The 16,364-nt window shown below is 46.0% G+C and overlaps 1 protein-coding gene across 2 annotated transcripts in view; it reads right to left on the bottom strand.

Annotated features, from left to right (window-relative positions):
• Nucleotides 1–16,364, bottom strand: part of SLC24A3 (solute carrier family 24 member 3) — a 137,687-nt gene that overhangs the window by 37,633 nt on the left and 83,690 nt on the right. Inside the window, exons 4-7 of one of the 2 annotated variants that reach the window (XM_032948304.2) lie at nucleotides 15,933–16,007; nucleotides 13,917–14,001; nucleotides 5,829–5,932; nucleotides 728–802 (exon numbers count right to left, since the gene is read on the bottom strand). In XM_032948304.2, coding sequence (XP_032804195.1) covers nucleotides 728–802; nucleotides 5,829–5,932; nucleotides 13,917–14,001; nucleotides 15,933–16,007 — 339 coding nt within the window. The other variant, XM_076064262.1, reaches the window with a different exon arrangement.

Here is a 16,364-nt window from a genome sequence, read left to right on the forward strand (position 1 = left end):
TGCTGCGTTGACCTAGGTGAGGCCCTGGACAGGTTCTGATTTTATTCACCACTGGTGTTAGCTGAGGCAGGGAATTGATCCCGGGTAACCAGTTTTGTAGCAGAGTGCACTGACCACTATGCCACCACTCACCATGAATATAAAAAGATATATAAATGTGAAGGATGAGTTTCAGATTAAACATTTCCATGATTGTATTTTCAGATATGTGTCTAATTTAGGGTGTATTTAGTATGTGCGTACTGACGTGCATTATATTTAATGTTAGCATTTTAAATGTTTTAAATAATTAAACTCAATTATTTAACATAAAGTATCATCGATAAAATCATTTTAATGTTTTTTAAATGAATAAATCAGGCAAAAGTGACGTGATGTACCGTCAGCAGGAAAAGCACTGAATTGTCACCATGACAATAACATCACATTATCGGATCCATCTGAAATTTCATATCTGGGCCAGATTTTTGGATTGTTCAGATTTAATCCTAAATCACATATAATAGCACAGCATACGCAGGACGCGGACGACTGCCAGACAAGGCACAGGGCCTGACTGATTGACAAATAATTTACCGTACATGCAGCAAGACAGCGTCAAATTGGCACGTTGTGTTGTTGTTGAGCGTCCCTCCCAGAGCCCGAGGGTCGAATAACTTATTTGCACAGATGATGCAACAGAAACCCTGGGGGCCTTTGTCTTCCCCACGGTGTTGCTGCCACTCACCAAAATCAATGCAATGATGGAGATGGTGTAGAAGACGGAATCTCGGAAGAGCGACCACCAGGTGAGACGCACGATCTGAAACAAGCCACACAAAAGGGGATCGACTCGATGCCAAACCGCGACTTCTCATTTCACCCGCTTTGCGTTGTCGCTTTTGGAGACCGGGGAGATCGTCGGTCGATGTTCGGTCGCCGCGTCGACGGCGTTCGTCATGATTTGGGGCCTGCGCGAAGGCTGCCAACTTCCCCGACAAGACCGTGCCACTTATAACGATGCAATGCCCGCTCCGCAAATACGAAGCAGGCATCGCAGTGATACACAACTCCGCTGCTCCCGACGCGGTTGTCTAGCTTGCCCACCTGAATGTGAAATTGTAGATTGTTGCTCTGCATCTACATCAGCCATTCGAAAGAACAATGTTTCATCCGCGCTGTTGTTTTTTACACACGAACCTGCTGCTTGGCTCTTGCGAGGGCTCGGTGTGAGCTTCGGAAGCCGGGACCGAACGCGACCGAATCGAGAGCAAGACAAATTACAAAATTCCCAGGATTTACCAGATGCGCGTAAAGGACAACATTCCCATGCATGTATGAATGTGTGTACGTTGAACTTCTTTCGCACCGTATGTAGCCAGCCGTGCTAAATGGAGGGGTAGGAACATCGCGTGCGCACGCACGCACACACCGTTTCCACGATTTGACGAACAAAATGGTGGAGGCATTTGTAAATAGTGGTAATTTTGCTAAAAGATTCGGAGTTGAAGGTTGTCAATAAATGTGGTTGGAAAAATAGCGCCTGTCACGTTGGTGAGCTTCTATTACACACATCATGCACATGCTCTCAACAACTCTTGGCTGTGTCATCGTTTTGAACTCAATAATTCACAAAAAGCCGTAATCATACGGCATGGGGTTTCTAGACATACCCCTTAAAATGGGGAAAATATATATATCTGAAAACGCACAGTGTACTTGCGTATACTCAGGACATTTTTACCGAACCTGCACAGACTAGCCCCGCAGACAGGTCTTGGGGGAGGAGGCTCTCATCCAGCAGTGGGTTGACAAATGGGGCGCGCGTTATTTCGCTTGTTCACCCAGCAAAGACCTCACCGTGTCTCGTGACTCTTGTTCGAGGAGGGTCTTGCCAAGTTTTCACGAGGGGGGGGGGGGGGGGGCGACGAATGCTACGTATAATCCCGATAGAGTCATTTGCGGGTAATGTTTAAAATTTAGCAAAATTTCGACCATGACGCCGGCACGCAATGGCCTATTCCTGTGGATGAAGTCACGGGGTTTTTACTGTCAACTAAGTATCAGAAAGGGCTTAAGCACGTTCTACGGTTAATACGCCAATATTAACCAGGGCGGCTGCTGGACCCGAACCGTGAACTTCTGCGATGAACGACAAACATCCTACCGCTTGGCCACGTCACCGCCTCAATGCATCAAGGGCAAAGCGGCATATATCGCTGTATTTTTGCATGCCTGGTGCCTGCACGTGGTGCATTCCCCTCGCATAGCACATGTATTGATCTGTGGCCTTGTCTACTATATGTACATGTGGCAAGTAGGCTGGAGCACACTCATAATATCACGTGCAAGGACATAATGAGCTGCCACGTGTTAAACACCCGTGATATACATAGCACATTGCTCATGAATACTGCGACATATATTAACGTGACAAGACATGGTTTAAAAAAAAAAATGACAAACCCTGCGAGCTCTCTTAGCGTAGAAAATTAATAAAAAAAAATCCATCATCAAAGACTGTTTATTTCCCCATACCCTCAAAATCATGTGGCCAACACATGCCGCTTTGGGAAATATGACATACACACACTACCAGTTGCAATTGATGTAACAATCCCATTTCATGCAATAGTCAAACGTATAATGTTGCATCGTTACAGAAATGCATTGGCAGCGAGGAGCAATGTTGATTTAGCATTTGAAAAACAAATTTCGTCCCAGTCTTGGTCTCGTCACGCAATATATGAAAAGGACGTCAAATCCTAAAATGGCTCGTGTGTTATACAACGCCTCAGCAGATGTATTTTACACAACTACTGTGATATATGGTAAGTCAAGATTTTACTATCGTGATCTGTATAATTAAATTCTGTACTTAAAAAAATGTTTTTACGACTCTGAGGATCCAGCTGTACACCCAATGGAGACACAAAATGGAATTTTTACATAAAAGAATCTCCAAATTACGCACTAATTCATCTCAGTTTGATGTTTCACAAGTATTTCTCCTCTCCAGACTGCAAAGCCTTCCATTTGTTGTTTTCATTTTTGCAACAACAGTAACGGTAGTAACGAAACAACCACAGTAAAAAGTTAGTTGATTAAAGAGCACACTATGAAGTGCAATCACAAACCCCCACTGGGCCAAGAGTCCATATATTTTCAGATTACAGGAAAACCATGAGAGCCGATGTTACCACAGTGACCAGACAACACTGGATCCAAGCCACGTAGAAATCGGTTTGAAGCATTTCGCACAATTCCGCCACACGGGGGTTAGAAATTGGGCAACAGTGATCGCGCCCAAAAGCCACGCACGGCACAATGTCGCGTATCACCCGCTCGCTTGGGCGATTGAGGCGTCGGCGGATATGTGAAGAGGTTCGGGTTTGTGAAACTCTTCTAGCAAATTACAGTTCCTCCACGCACGCCGTCTGCGGTGGTCGGAGGGTGCTGTAGAAACAATGAGTGGCGGTTAAGCGATGCGCGCCAAATCCTTTCCTCATGCACACGCGGGGGGGTTGAGAGCTCGAGTAGAATGCACGATAGACAAGAGCCCCCTTCCCCCCGCTGCCACCTTAAGATTTGTATGTCCCCCCCCCCCCGCTTTGCGCAAGGTCACGTTATGGATATGGGTGTCCCTCAGCCTGAAGTGGAAATTTCACCTCCGTATAACGTGGATTAGACTCTCCACAGGACACCCGCGATTGATTTCCCGCAAAGTTGCACTTATTTTATCAAACCTGATAAGTAAAGTCACGTAGAAGGGAAACAATAAAATAATAAAAAAATAAAAAATATAAAACAATAAAATTCTCACGACGTTTCGACTGCAACACAAGGATATTTTTATTATTTTATTGTTTCCCTTCTACGTGACTTTACCGAAAGAACCAAGAATATGAATCCCTGCAGTCACGAAAGCTTTAAATCAATATTTAAACCTGACAAGGTTAATGGTATCGGCCTTACCTGACCAGGATTTTAACTTTTGCACACTGTGATTTTGAGTTGGCCACGATTGTGCTACAGTGCCACTCACATGGATTTACAATCAAGATCAATGTCGGAAATTATGATGATATTTACAATAGGTTCGAGGTGCTTTTTGCAATACATTTACATGGGCCAGATCGCATTTAATAATAATAATGTTTTTATTCCAATCAATTTTGATTGTAGCAATGTTCAGCCGGTCTCCTGAATTGGCAGATTGGATGTGCCAGAGGGTATCCGATTACGGCCCGATCCGACGGTACACCCTTCCTGCAGACGATCTTGCTCTTCAAAAATAAACCGTTGATGTAATCTGCTTCACATCTTTCACCTATCTCCACGTGCATGAGGCCGTGCAAAGCCAGAATCCTTTTTTTACTTCTGTTCCATATGACACACTCATAGGTTCTCCACCTGTCCCGGGTTTGACCCAAACAGTCCTGGAATTGGCATCTGTGTTCGAGTGGCAGCAGGAATTCATTTGTGCCGAAATCTAGTCCCGGTGTTATTGTGTCGAACATTATTACGCTCTATAGCACGTATAATAGACCTAGGCTGACTGAGAAATCATGTCCGGGTTTGGTCTTGGGAAGAGGTGACAACCCTATACAATCCCCACCCCAGCCTCTCAACCCTCTTTCCTCCTTGAACCTGAACCGACTCACATCCATGTGCACCCCTAACAATGGACTACCTACGCAGCATGCACCACTCACAACGGGAGGTTCAAGGGTTACGTCAATGCATCTGTTATTTAGCCTCACCGGAGCATTGTGAGACTCGTGATGGCTTTTGAAATTGAGACGTGAAGTAGCTGCATCTGGCATGATATCGAAGCTCGATGCAGACCCCCAATGGCCAGAGGAAAGTAAATATTAATCGATGAAACCTTTCATCATAACGTTGCTGTCAGCGCAGATCTGTACAGGTTTTTAAAGATGATGAAGATTGATGATCATTTCTGCTCACCACCTTCAACGTGTTCTAGCTTCGTCCTTCCTCTCCCCAATATTGTTACAATTGCGCTCTTGGCTCCGTGTCGTAAAACAAAACGGAAAACAGAGAGGGGCATCACTGTGAGAGAACAGCCCACGGCAGGAAATATCGCGGAAGGACTTCTGAGATTCCTTCGTGAGACCTCTCAGTCGCACGAGGGGTGCTTGCTGTACTTCCTCACGCACCCTTCCACGGAGGTTTCCGTCGCCCGGCACTCACTCCGAAATGTTTCATTCTCGTCGCTGGAATTGTAGCCAAATGAAGTCGATCACGAAGCTTGACGCGGTTTGTCGCGTGCTCAGGCATCGGCAACTGGGCTGAGACCGTCAAATCCGCGCGCTTTCGAACCTCGTTTTAATCGACGGTGGCTAAAACCCGGACTCACACCCAAGATCTCAGCGATACCGGCTCAGTGCACGGAGCCACCCGGCCACCTCGTGTTGCCTTTGTTAATGCCCACTGAATAGTTGGTATGCGCAAAGTGAAAGCAAAATAGCCCACGAACTTCAATCACTGACTCCTGCAACCCACGTTGAGGGACTCCTATCTACCAGATTGTTTCATCTCGTCCTCATCGTGTCCACTCAGCACGCTGCAAGACACCACACTTCAGTTTCCACTTCTTCCCTCGCACCGCTCCACTTTGACCCCCCCTCCCGTGTCCTTATAACCTCATCATTGCTGAATTGAGAAGGAAAAAAAACCGTATCAACTCTCATCGATTAAACCATCGACAGCGCTGGTTGTTGCCGCTTGGCGTTATTGAGGACTTTGGGCCCCGTGCTCAGTCACCGTGATAAAACTGAAGAGACTTGGTGGCTCCACCTCGATCCTCACCTCGTCTCTCTGCTCACCTGACCGGCGAAGAGGCCGCACACCCCGATGATGCAGAGGATGTTGAAAACCGCCGAGCCAACGATCGTCCCGACGCCCACGTCGCCCTTGGTGACGAACACACCTTCGCACCAGATCGCAAAGACAAAGGTCCCCCGTGTAGCCTTAACAGGCTGTAGGGCCAAGCGCTGTCAGCGAGCACCTGTGAAGGCCGGCACGGCACACGAGGGGGGTGGGTGGCCAGCACCGCGCCCGGCCGCCTTTGTCTCCCCGCCTTTGTCTCCCCAGTGGCGATGTTCACACGCCGCCCGTGGCCGGTGCAGATAATCGTCACCGGTGGTGGCCGTGAGCGGGAATCGTGCTCGGGTCGCCGGGTTCGTAGCGCAGCGCGCTAACCGCAATGCTACAGCACCAGACACGCACACACACTGACACACACCTACACAAGTACCACGTACAACGAGTCCTCAAAGGTACCGTCAGCCTTGAAGGAGCTATCGCGAGACAGCGGTTGCAGCTATGTCGATGCATTTCGTGCAAGCTCAAACACTTTGGCGATAAAGGTTAAACACGGTCAAGGTACAGCCCTGCAATTACTTGTTTGAAGGCCCTCCACTCGCAGGAGCTTTAGAGAGCATCTCTCGAGGGTAATTGGCCTAATCCCATGCTGGCCAGATGTCTTGAAAGAGGGAGCGAGGGTGGGGGGTGGGGGAGATTATCTACACCTTACCCCACCACATGAGAGCTGCCAATTCACTCACTTTGATGGCACTCATTTCTACTGCCGGGTGGATAGAGTCAGCGGGCGGATTTAAGAAACTTGTGACCGTTGTTTCAACCGCCGCGCCGCGAGATCGAATTGGCGACCCGTGATTTGCACGTCCCGTGTGCCAACCGCCACTCACCGGCAGCGTCTCAAACACGTGGTGGAATGAAGGTTTTTTGAAAAAATCGTGCTGCATCAGTCTCCTTCTAAACGTCCACGTGGCTGCGATGACGTTGACAACTCACGTGGCCGCATCGCACATGCTTCTGCGGCTGTCTGGAACGTTCTTCCTTCCGATATAAGGAAGCCCTTGGGGCTATGCACTTGACTGAAAACTAATTTATTTAGAGCTGCTTTCTTGTGCGTTGTTTGTTGTCCTTCTGCCGCCCCTCCGTACAGCGCGGTTGGCTGCGTAGGGTGCGAAATAAGTTAATCATGCGTTCGTACATACGTACGCATTGTATCGAGCTTCCAGAGAGCGACAGGCATTTTTCTCTACCACTCATTTAAAAACAAAAATGTAAATACACATTAAAAAGTTGCATTCCAGCACTGCAATCGTACAGTTAAAACTGATGTATATTTGTGATGGGTACATCACAGATTTATTCGATGGGTGAGTAATTGCGTGTGGTGGCGTACGGTAAAGTGTGGCTCCTCTCACCCCCTTCCGCAGACCTTCTGCCCTGTGTTGAGGAGTTGGGCAAATGCCCTCTGGAGAGGGAACTCTCCAGAGGTGACCTCTAATGGAGGCCCTCACGCCAGCAGGAAGCAATTGCAGGGCTGCACCTTTATCTTTCTCTACCTTTTCCCTCTACGAATTGGGCACCCTGTACATTTTGCCCCATGTATTTCCCAACGTATATAGTAAAACGCAATAAACAATAACGTATGCCACCACTACCGTAAATACACGGCAGCCGAAAATACAGCGCGTCCTTTAAGCTTGCAAATATGCTCTGGTGTGTTCTGCGTATTTAGTGAGAATGCGATGACATTCAATGTAATATTTACTCGACAGCCACATGCCAGAAGAGGCTGCCAATGACAATAATGGTCCCTCCTGTCTGTATCAGTGTCAGAAAATTACCGGTGCAGTTCACGTGGCACGCGGAATGACAATTTGAACGACCGTTTCAAACCCAAAGCCTACTTGTCTTCTGAAATGCACACGACCCCGCAAGCTAAGCAGCACTTTAGCCTGGCCGGCACTTGGATGGATGGCCGCGAGAGATTTCCAGGTGTTGTAGTCAAGGAGAGGTGAGGTGGCCAGGAGCTGGCAGTGCTGAGTGTCATCCTCCCCCACGCGGGGTTGAGTATTTGTTTGGGGAACTGTCGAGGAAGTCCCGGTGTCGTATGCTTGGGCAGAAATGTAGCTTTGAATCTATCCGTGCGGAGTTTTGAGTGTTACCACCCGTCAAATGCCATTGGGGGGTTTCTCTCTGCGCACTCCACTTTCTTTCTACGTGAAGCTTAACCGTGAATTCATGGAAGTGGTTCAATATCCCAATGCATGACTCCAGTGCAGACAAAAAATATTATTATTAAGACTTGAGTGAGGCTTTCCTAAACAGAGGACATTATTACTACAACAATTTTACAACCACATCTATAATTCCTGTTTTTTTTCCCATCCACCAGCCTTCCAATCGGTCTCCCTCAAATGGTCCGTTATTAGCAGACAAAGCAAGAATAAAAAAGCTGTAATGTCAACAGCAAGGAGTTACATAACGCCAGCAAAAAATATGGTTGGCTCAGGAAGGCGTCAACGTTACACTTGTATTCCGTGAACAGTGAATCCAGACGCTACATTAGTTCCATGGCATGATTTTCCATTCTAATGCATACCACAAAAAATGCACACTTTGGATATCACATCTAACTGCAAAGATCCAGTGAGGTTGTCTGAGGCGGTAGAGCGGAAGGTTTCGAGTTCAAATCCTTGCTGGTGCGAGGAGGGGGGAAGTTTTACTCAGCCCATCGTCCACCTGTGGTTGATCAAATGAGTCGTGCTTTGCGGGGATATCAAGAGCGGTCGTACTCTGGCTAGACTCGCCCCCGCCATAGGAATGTGGAAATGCTACCACTGGATCAAGGGCTGTGAAGAAGTAGGTGAGCATCACTGCAGTGCTCATGTGAGCGGGTAACCGCTTTGTGCGAAACAGCGGAACACGTTCATCAAGATGAACAAGGATGCCCGTGTATAATTTAGGCGCACGGCTTCGCCAACAAGAGGCAAATACGGTCACATTTGTGAAGCGCGACAAACTGGAATACGAAGAAGTCGACCACGGGAAATTACTTTATTTTCTTTTTCTCCCGCATCCGCTTTGCGCAAACATTCGGCGACGTTTTAACGTCCACGTTGGGCCTTCTGGATCGAGTTCACGTCACCGCGGCGTTGGGGGAACGTGGCCGCTCGTGGCCGGGGATAGAGGGTTGCCGTCTGTCTCTGAGGCACAACAAAAAACCCGGGACGTATCACGGGAAGGAGGAGAAGAGGACCTCGCAATGCCACAAGAGGAGAGAACTGCGTGGTACATGCATCGTCTTGAGTGCCGTAGTAGTATTATTACTTTTAGGCATGGTTGGTTTAGGAGTGGCTTCTACACAGCCGACCCAATGTGCTTGTCAGGAGAAGCAAACCACGTGGGTCATCCCCTAAGATGGCCCTGCAGCATCACAGATTTGGCAATGCCAACACCAGAAGCGGTGGCCCTGTGCAGAATATTGGGGAAAGACCTGTATATAAGTTGGCCAAGGAGAAAGTACGAATAATTATCTTAGGGAACTGACAAAAACTGGGACTTTTAATGTCCCTGGAAAACTTGCAGGTTTCCGGGACAGCAGGAGCAGCCCCCTCAAATAGAGAAAGGGAATGTTTTTATTTATATTTTTTTAAACAATGCTTCGGTGCTAGTGAGTTATAAGCAGAAATAACAACAAATAACGAAAAACACATTAATCAATTACACTGCCCTGAAAGAAAACCCAATAAATAACAGGTGACAATTTTAAATCAGAATTCTATTACGAAGAGCCATTGCCCGAAACACCGCCGACTTTATATTTATGTATTCCCTTTTATAGGGCCGCGTTATCGTCGAACGTGATGAACTCGAACAACAACAACAACAAAAGGACGATCCTGGGAAAACTAGGACGGGTGGCAACCCTCTAGGCCCGGGAAACGCGACGGGGAAAAAAAATGAAATAAAAAAACACAAACCCAGTGGAGTTGCACCGCGGCTTGATGGGCTTGACCAAGGCCGCGCGTGGTGCTCTCTCTCTCTCTCGCGCGTGCTGCTCTCTCTCTCGCGCGCGTGGTGCTCTCTCTCTCGCGCGTGGTGCTCTCTCTCTCGCGCGTGGTGCTCTCTCTCTCTCGCGCGCGTGGTGCTCTCTCTCTCTCGCGTGCTGCTCTCTCTCTCTCTCGCGCGCGCGCGCGCGCGCCTCGAGGCGGCAGCGAGGGATGTTGGCAGGGTGCTGCTATGGAAACCGCCCATGCAGAGCCCTCACTGAGGGCTGAACGATTTGGAGGAAAATATCTAATTGCGATTTTTCTGACGAGATATTGCGATTTTATTTTTTGAAGGCAAGCTTCAGTTCAATATTCACTGTGTAATAGATTTAAAACATGTGATGGTGTATTACCGCATGACACCATCAAAGTATGAACTGCTCTATACTTATAATTTAATGGATGGATGAGAACTTAAAATATATTAATTGCTTCCAACATGTATTTATTAAAAGTTGAAGGGAAACAATAAAATAATAAAATATATAAAACAATAAAATTCTCACGACGTTTCGACTGCAACGCAATCAGTCATAATAAGGTGTGAAAGCCAACGGCAAGAACACTTCTTTCAAATGTCGCGATAATTTTATTGTTTTACATATATATTTTATTTTTTTATTGTTTCCCTTCAACGTGACTTTACCGAAATAACCAAGAATATGAATCACTGCAGTCACGAAAGCTTTAAATAAAAATTTAGAACAATCAATCATAGAACAATTGTTAAGTTAAATAAATAAAGTTATAATAATAAAAAAAACACACACAATTCCAATAAGAAAGTAATAGGACTTTTCAAATCGCAAAAAAAATCGCAGCCTTTGCGATTCGCTAATCGCATTGTTTCAAATTGCGATTTCGATTTGAAATCGATTAATCGTTCAGCCCTACAAAGCACTGACGGTGTAGCCAGCTTGCGCGCAGCGCGGCGGTGAACCACTGGAGTCGAGGCGACGGGACAGACCTTGGCCTGAGGCGCTATTTATTCATTTATTGGGACAATTTTCCCCAAAAACGCGTTCTCGCGATTTCCCTTTCGTTGTTTCCCCCACGCACCCCCACGGCCGCCCACTGCGCTGCTCAGCAGTGGAATCTTTACCATTTGAACTGAGACTAGCCAGCAGCAGCATGCGCTCACTTACCGGCGTTTTCTGCATCGGATATTTTTTTTTTCAAACGACGCGGTCAGTGCAGTTTGAACAAAGCGAATAGTCTCGGGCAAAATTACCCGCGCAACACGTTTCACGCACAATATGCACATGCATACCGTGCCACGGAAAAATTCACGTGTGGAGAACCCTATGAATAGCCATACAATATTATGTTACGTTATTGATATAAATGTTTAGATGTGTAATTGTGTCGCTACATTAACCTATAAAGCGGTAAGCGGAATTGGAGGAATCCATCAGAGCCGAGTCAAATCGCAACCATGAGCTGAACCTCCCCAATCTGAAACCAAATCTTGAATAAAATTCAACCCTTCGTTACTTGAGCTTGAAGTACAGCGCTCAATAAATAAAAACGAATTACAGTGCGACGTTATTTTTAAGCGTTGCAAATGCGGCCGGGAGTAGGCACTGGCCGTGCGGGTTTGGCATCGGATTAAGGCGAATCGGCGCACAAAATCGGATTCGTAGTAAAAAAAAAAAACGAAATTCCAAAATCCTGATTGGGATTCTTCTCAAAATAAAAACCCGTACATGAATGCTAATATTCCGTGTCCAGAAAATGTTGTTCATCCTTCATTTACTCGATACGCACAGAGGGAGTGCATTGCGCACGGTATTGTGAGTTTTTTTGTCCATGTTAGGTCTCTGTGTTTGGAAATCGGGAATTGTGCCTTCTTTTGATCACATTTTTATAATCCATTGAATTTCCTGGATTCATGGAACAAATCGATGCCTGAAAATTACCCACGGAAAGTGCTTTTGTAAAGACACCCTAAATGCGCTTGGATATTGTCAGATGTCAGGAGCTAAGCAGATTTTGAGCCAAGTTAGTGCTTGGACACGTCACCACTGGGGCTTGCCAGGTGTTGTAGGAACGGGCTGCTGGTAGTATTTTAATTATTGTATGTATTGCACGAAAATTCCTTAAGAGGTAAGTCGTTTATTTTCTACGCTTGGATACATAAAGGATGTACGGTAATTTTAAAGGACAAAAAAACTGACTTCAGTGACCTTCAAAAATGCATTACGTTTGGTTCAACGCAAAGGTATAGCAGATAATAATTATGCAAACACAAAAGTAAATGTCAAAATTAAATTATATTCCTAAACATAAATTGCGGCTGATAGTATCAATCTGGTGCAATTACATTAAATATGGGTCATTCTGCTATGGAGACCACACATTTAATTCCGCATTTCACGGGAACCCAGATACATGTATTAGAATGTTTTTCCTTTCCTGTGCAGAGCGGCGAGCAATATTTGTTACAAGCGTGCAATTTTCACTGTACTTCGCAAGGGACTTTGTGTCAGTCTGGATTCATTTACATATTTATCTCGAACCGTTGAACTGCAATGGGTCAAAAGTGGATTTAAAAAAAAAAGTTCTACCCTGCTTAACCCCGTCACCTCCCATTTAAACAAACACCGACCCTGCTAATGAAAGGTGCAACATAATGCTCCTTTTGGTATTTCAAGGTGGAACGATGCAGCAACAGTTAATATTCTTTACGACTCTTCTTTAATGTTTGGTAAAAAACAATATTTTTGGTGAAAATTACTCCAAGAACATGCGGTGGACTGGGTAAAGTGAGGGGCACGGGTTCACCAATTGCGTCCGTCTGCCAGGGGTTCGTGTCAGTTTGCCACGGGTTCACCGATTGCGTCCGTCTGACACGGGTTTACCAATTGTGTCCGTCTGCCATGGGTTCAACGATTGCATCCATCTGACACGGGTTCACTGATTGCATCCATCAGCGACGGCTTTACCGATTGCGTCCATCTGCCATGGCTTCATGGATTGCATCTGTCTGCCACGGGTTCACCAATTGCATCCGCCTGCCACGGGTTTGGCGATTGTGTCCGTCTGCCATGGGTTTGGCGATTGGTGGCCATGCGAGAACCCAAACTTGGTTTAAATTCCTTCCGTGTGACGGGCCGTAATCTCTGGGAAAATCGAGCAAAAAATTATTTTCGCGTAAAAAGCTTATCATCCTTGTCCGAACTTAAATCACTTTTGGATTTTGGATTTTATTTTAAGTGTACGTGCAATTGGTCGCTCTTTTTTGCAGACGTGAATTGATACTTTTTTTTGTTGTAAAATGTGATGTGTTGTGCTGGTGGTACCGTGTTGATGGACGACCTTGCAATTCGGAACGTGACCATGCGTACAGTTGTTATTGGATTGAATTGTTTTGTTCGCGTTTTTTGTTGTTGTTGTTGCTGTTACCAGGTTTCTAGAATGTAACCAAGTGTCCATGTAGAAAATGAGCATATATCGCCCAATGGGTTTTACCTGTGCCAAAATCAAACATAGCCATCTGGCTACCATGAAATATTCTTTCATGAGGCTATCCACATATTCAAACACAGAGACAATTTCAACCGAGAAGATGGATTCTGGCTTAGCAATCATTGGAAGGATTCGATAAACCATTTCGGGTCTTAATTGATTGTTCACGCTTACAGTGGCTTTCAGACCGCATCCATTATTTTCGTCTCCCCCCTCCTCTATTCCGAACATAGATGGACTCGTCCATCTGAATAACTGCCAAATCTCTCTCCGTGGTGCTAACGTAAAAAATAACTGCCACTTTTTTCGAATTTTCTCGCTGTGGTTTTCACACATGATGATGAGTGCTTGTGTTGCAGTCGAAACGTCGTGAGAATTTTATTGTTTTGTATTTTTATTACTTTATTGTTTCCCTTCCACGTGACTTTACCGAAAGAACCAAGAATACGAATCCCTGCAGTCACGAAAGCTTTAAATCAAAATAAATCTAAAAACCTAAATCTCATGCTCTCTCTCAGTTTCGCACGTTATATTACATGAAGAAATGAAACGACCCGACCGGAAGAGACACTTTACCGATGACGGACGTGAACAGCTCCGGGGCTGAGCTGCCCGCGGCCATGAAGGTGGCTCCAGCCACGTCCTCGCTGAGCTGCAGGCGCTGCGATGGACACGCGGGAGACACGCGAGAGACACGCGCTCGCACGTGGGGAGGCACGGCAGTATCTCGTGCGGCGTTTCATTGTTGAAAGACTCAGACAAGGTGACAGGCAAATCATCTCAACTCTTAATTTTGTTTTTACCTACACGTATATACGGGAACAAATGACCACGAAAATTATTACGCAGGTATTCGCGGTTGTGCTGTAACACTCTGGTGTGTTTTCGGGTTGCACCGCGCATTCCTCTGAATGATGTCTGACGTTTCGCTCCACCTGCAGGGAGCTTCATCAGTTCCCGAAGAAATTCCATGAAGGAGCTCCCAGCACGGTGGAGCGAAAACATCAGACATCGTACCAAGCAACAGGTGGTATGACCCGAAAAAAAAAAACAGAGTAAAAAAATGCAAACCATGCTGTGAGTTTTCGCATTTTATCCCGTTTATGTCTGCAATATTTGCCACTGTACACGTGCAGTAAGCCCCATTAAAGGTGCGTATCTTGGCCAATCGCCACTGACCGGCGTGTGTAGAAGTATGGTCACACATTTCTTCCCCTCAGTTGGTTTTGGGGAGATCTTCATCCAGCAATTGATAGATCACGGCTGCTAATGAGGATGATGATGTAGTCACTAGATCTTAATCATCGTTATGAATTACTCCCATGTGCATCAACGTGGTATGCAGGCCTGCGATTTGTAAGAACACGTGTCTTCAACAGACAACAGCTGTGATGACGATTTCCGATGATTGGATTTCTGATTTACGTGATCACATCACGCGCATTGATTTTTCTCTTTGTTTGTTATCGGATTATATCGCTGGACATTTATTGCATGCTGTAAATTTGAAGTAAATAGTAATAACCACGTGAACCATATATTACATGTACAGTATTTATAATTACTGCAAGCACACAATTACATAGCGAGCACTTATCAAAGCGGATGGGGTGGTTTCACCAGCTTCTATCGCCTTTCATGTCTATAAACCTCAACAGCGATTCATCTTAGGCGAAACTAACTTCGAAAAGGCACACGACAGAATCAGAATATGCATTTTTTAGTAGTAATACTCATCATCATAGGACTCTATAGAATGTTGGGGCGAGGGCTGTTAGTAAAGCACCTATGAACACTGCAAAGCACACGAGGAGCGTGGTTTGGTCAGCACCGCACTGAGCCACCTTTGTGTCCCCAGTGCTGGTGGTCAAACGCCGCAAAATAATCACCACTGATGTGAGCCGTGGTCCGGAATCGCACTCAGGTCGATGGGTTTGTGACAGTGTGCTAACCACTATGCCACCACTCCTCCAACCACCCACCCCCAACCGGCGCCCCCCCCCCCCCACCCCTGTCGATCAACTTCTAGATGAGAGGGCTCCTCGCGCCGTATTAGACATGGGCGTTGCTTGAAGAAGCTTCACCACCTGATGAAGACCGCTTGTGTTTTTTGCTTTAATTATTTTAAATTTATTAAAAATATATTTTTTTCATTTTCATTTCATTAAAAAAATGTTTTATTGTGGTTTCTTGCTGTAATGATTTTCAATTTCTTATTTTTTTTTATTTTTTGTTTTCTATCTACGCGACTTTACCGAAAGAACCAAGAAAACCAGCTTCACCACGCTGATTTATCGTCGGCTGATGAAGGGAGGGTGTCCCCAGATCCAACTTGAGACGTCACTCGACGCCGATATCGGCCGTGGTCTGCGAATCAAGCTCAGGCCCACGCCTCTAATCCATTGCTTTTCACTGATTATCTTCAGAGGCGGGGGAGCAGGGGGGTTCACATTTTTTGTATTGTCGGGGGGGGGGGGGGGCGCACGTCAGGGGCTTCCAGCGGCCCGCGGGCCTCGCAATGAAGACTTCTGCTCTAACCACTGCACCACCGCTCCGTACGCAACGTAACCAGCAAACGTTCGCGGCCAATACCTCGGAGATTTTTTCCAGCGATGGGACAAAGAAGTCGTCGCACACCAAGGCCAGCGCATAAAACATGTACATCGTCTGCGGGAAGGAGGCACGGAGATAGAGAATACACAGGGAAAAAGATCACGGTGACGAATGTGATTCATTACAGTTTCAGTATTGAGGTGCTGTGCCTGCAAGTCATAAGCTTCAATATGACTTTGAATACACTTTGAGTTTTTTTTTTACAGCGCTCATTTGGAGATTGGCATTGTAAACTTTCAGGCAATAAAATAAAGATAAGCGCTCCAACACTCATCAGCCGCTTCTGACGAGATTCAATTAATCTAGAGAAAGTTTTATGTTCTTCAGAGACAAGGATATTACCTAAATACCTTTTATCTGAAGTTGATTGGGATGACATTAAATTGAAGTGAGGTATGTGCTCATTTAATT

This window comes from Petromyzon marinus, chromosome 6 (assembly GCF_048934315.1).
Source record: "Petromyzon marinus isolate PM22_M1 ecotype Great Lakes invasive population chromosome 6, UKy_Petmar_22M1.pri1.0, whole genome shotgun sequence".
Classification (NCBI taxonomy): Eukaryota; Metazoa; Chordata; class Hyperoartia; order Petromyzontiformes; family Petromyzontidae; genus Petromyzon; species Petromyzon marinus.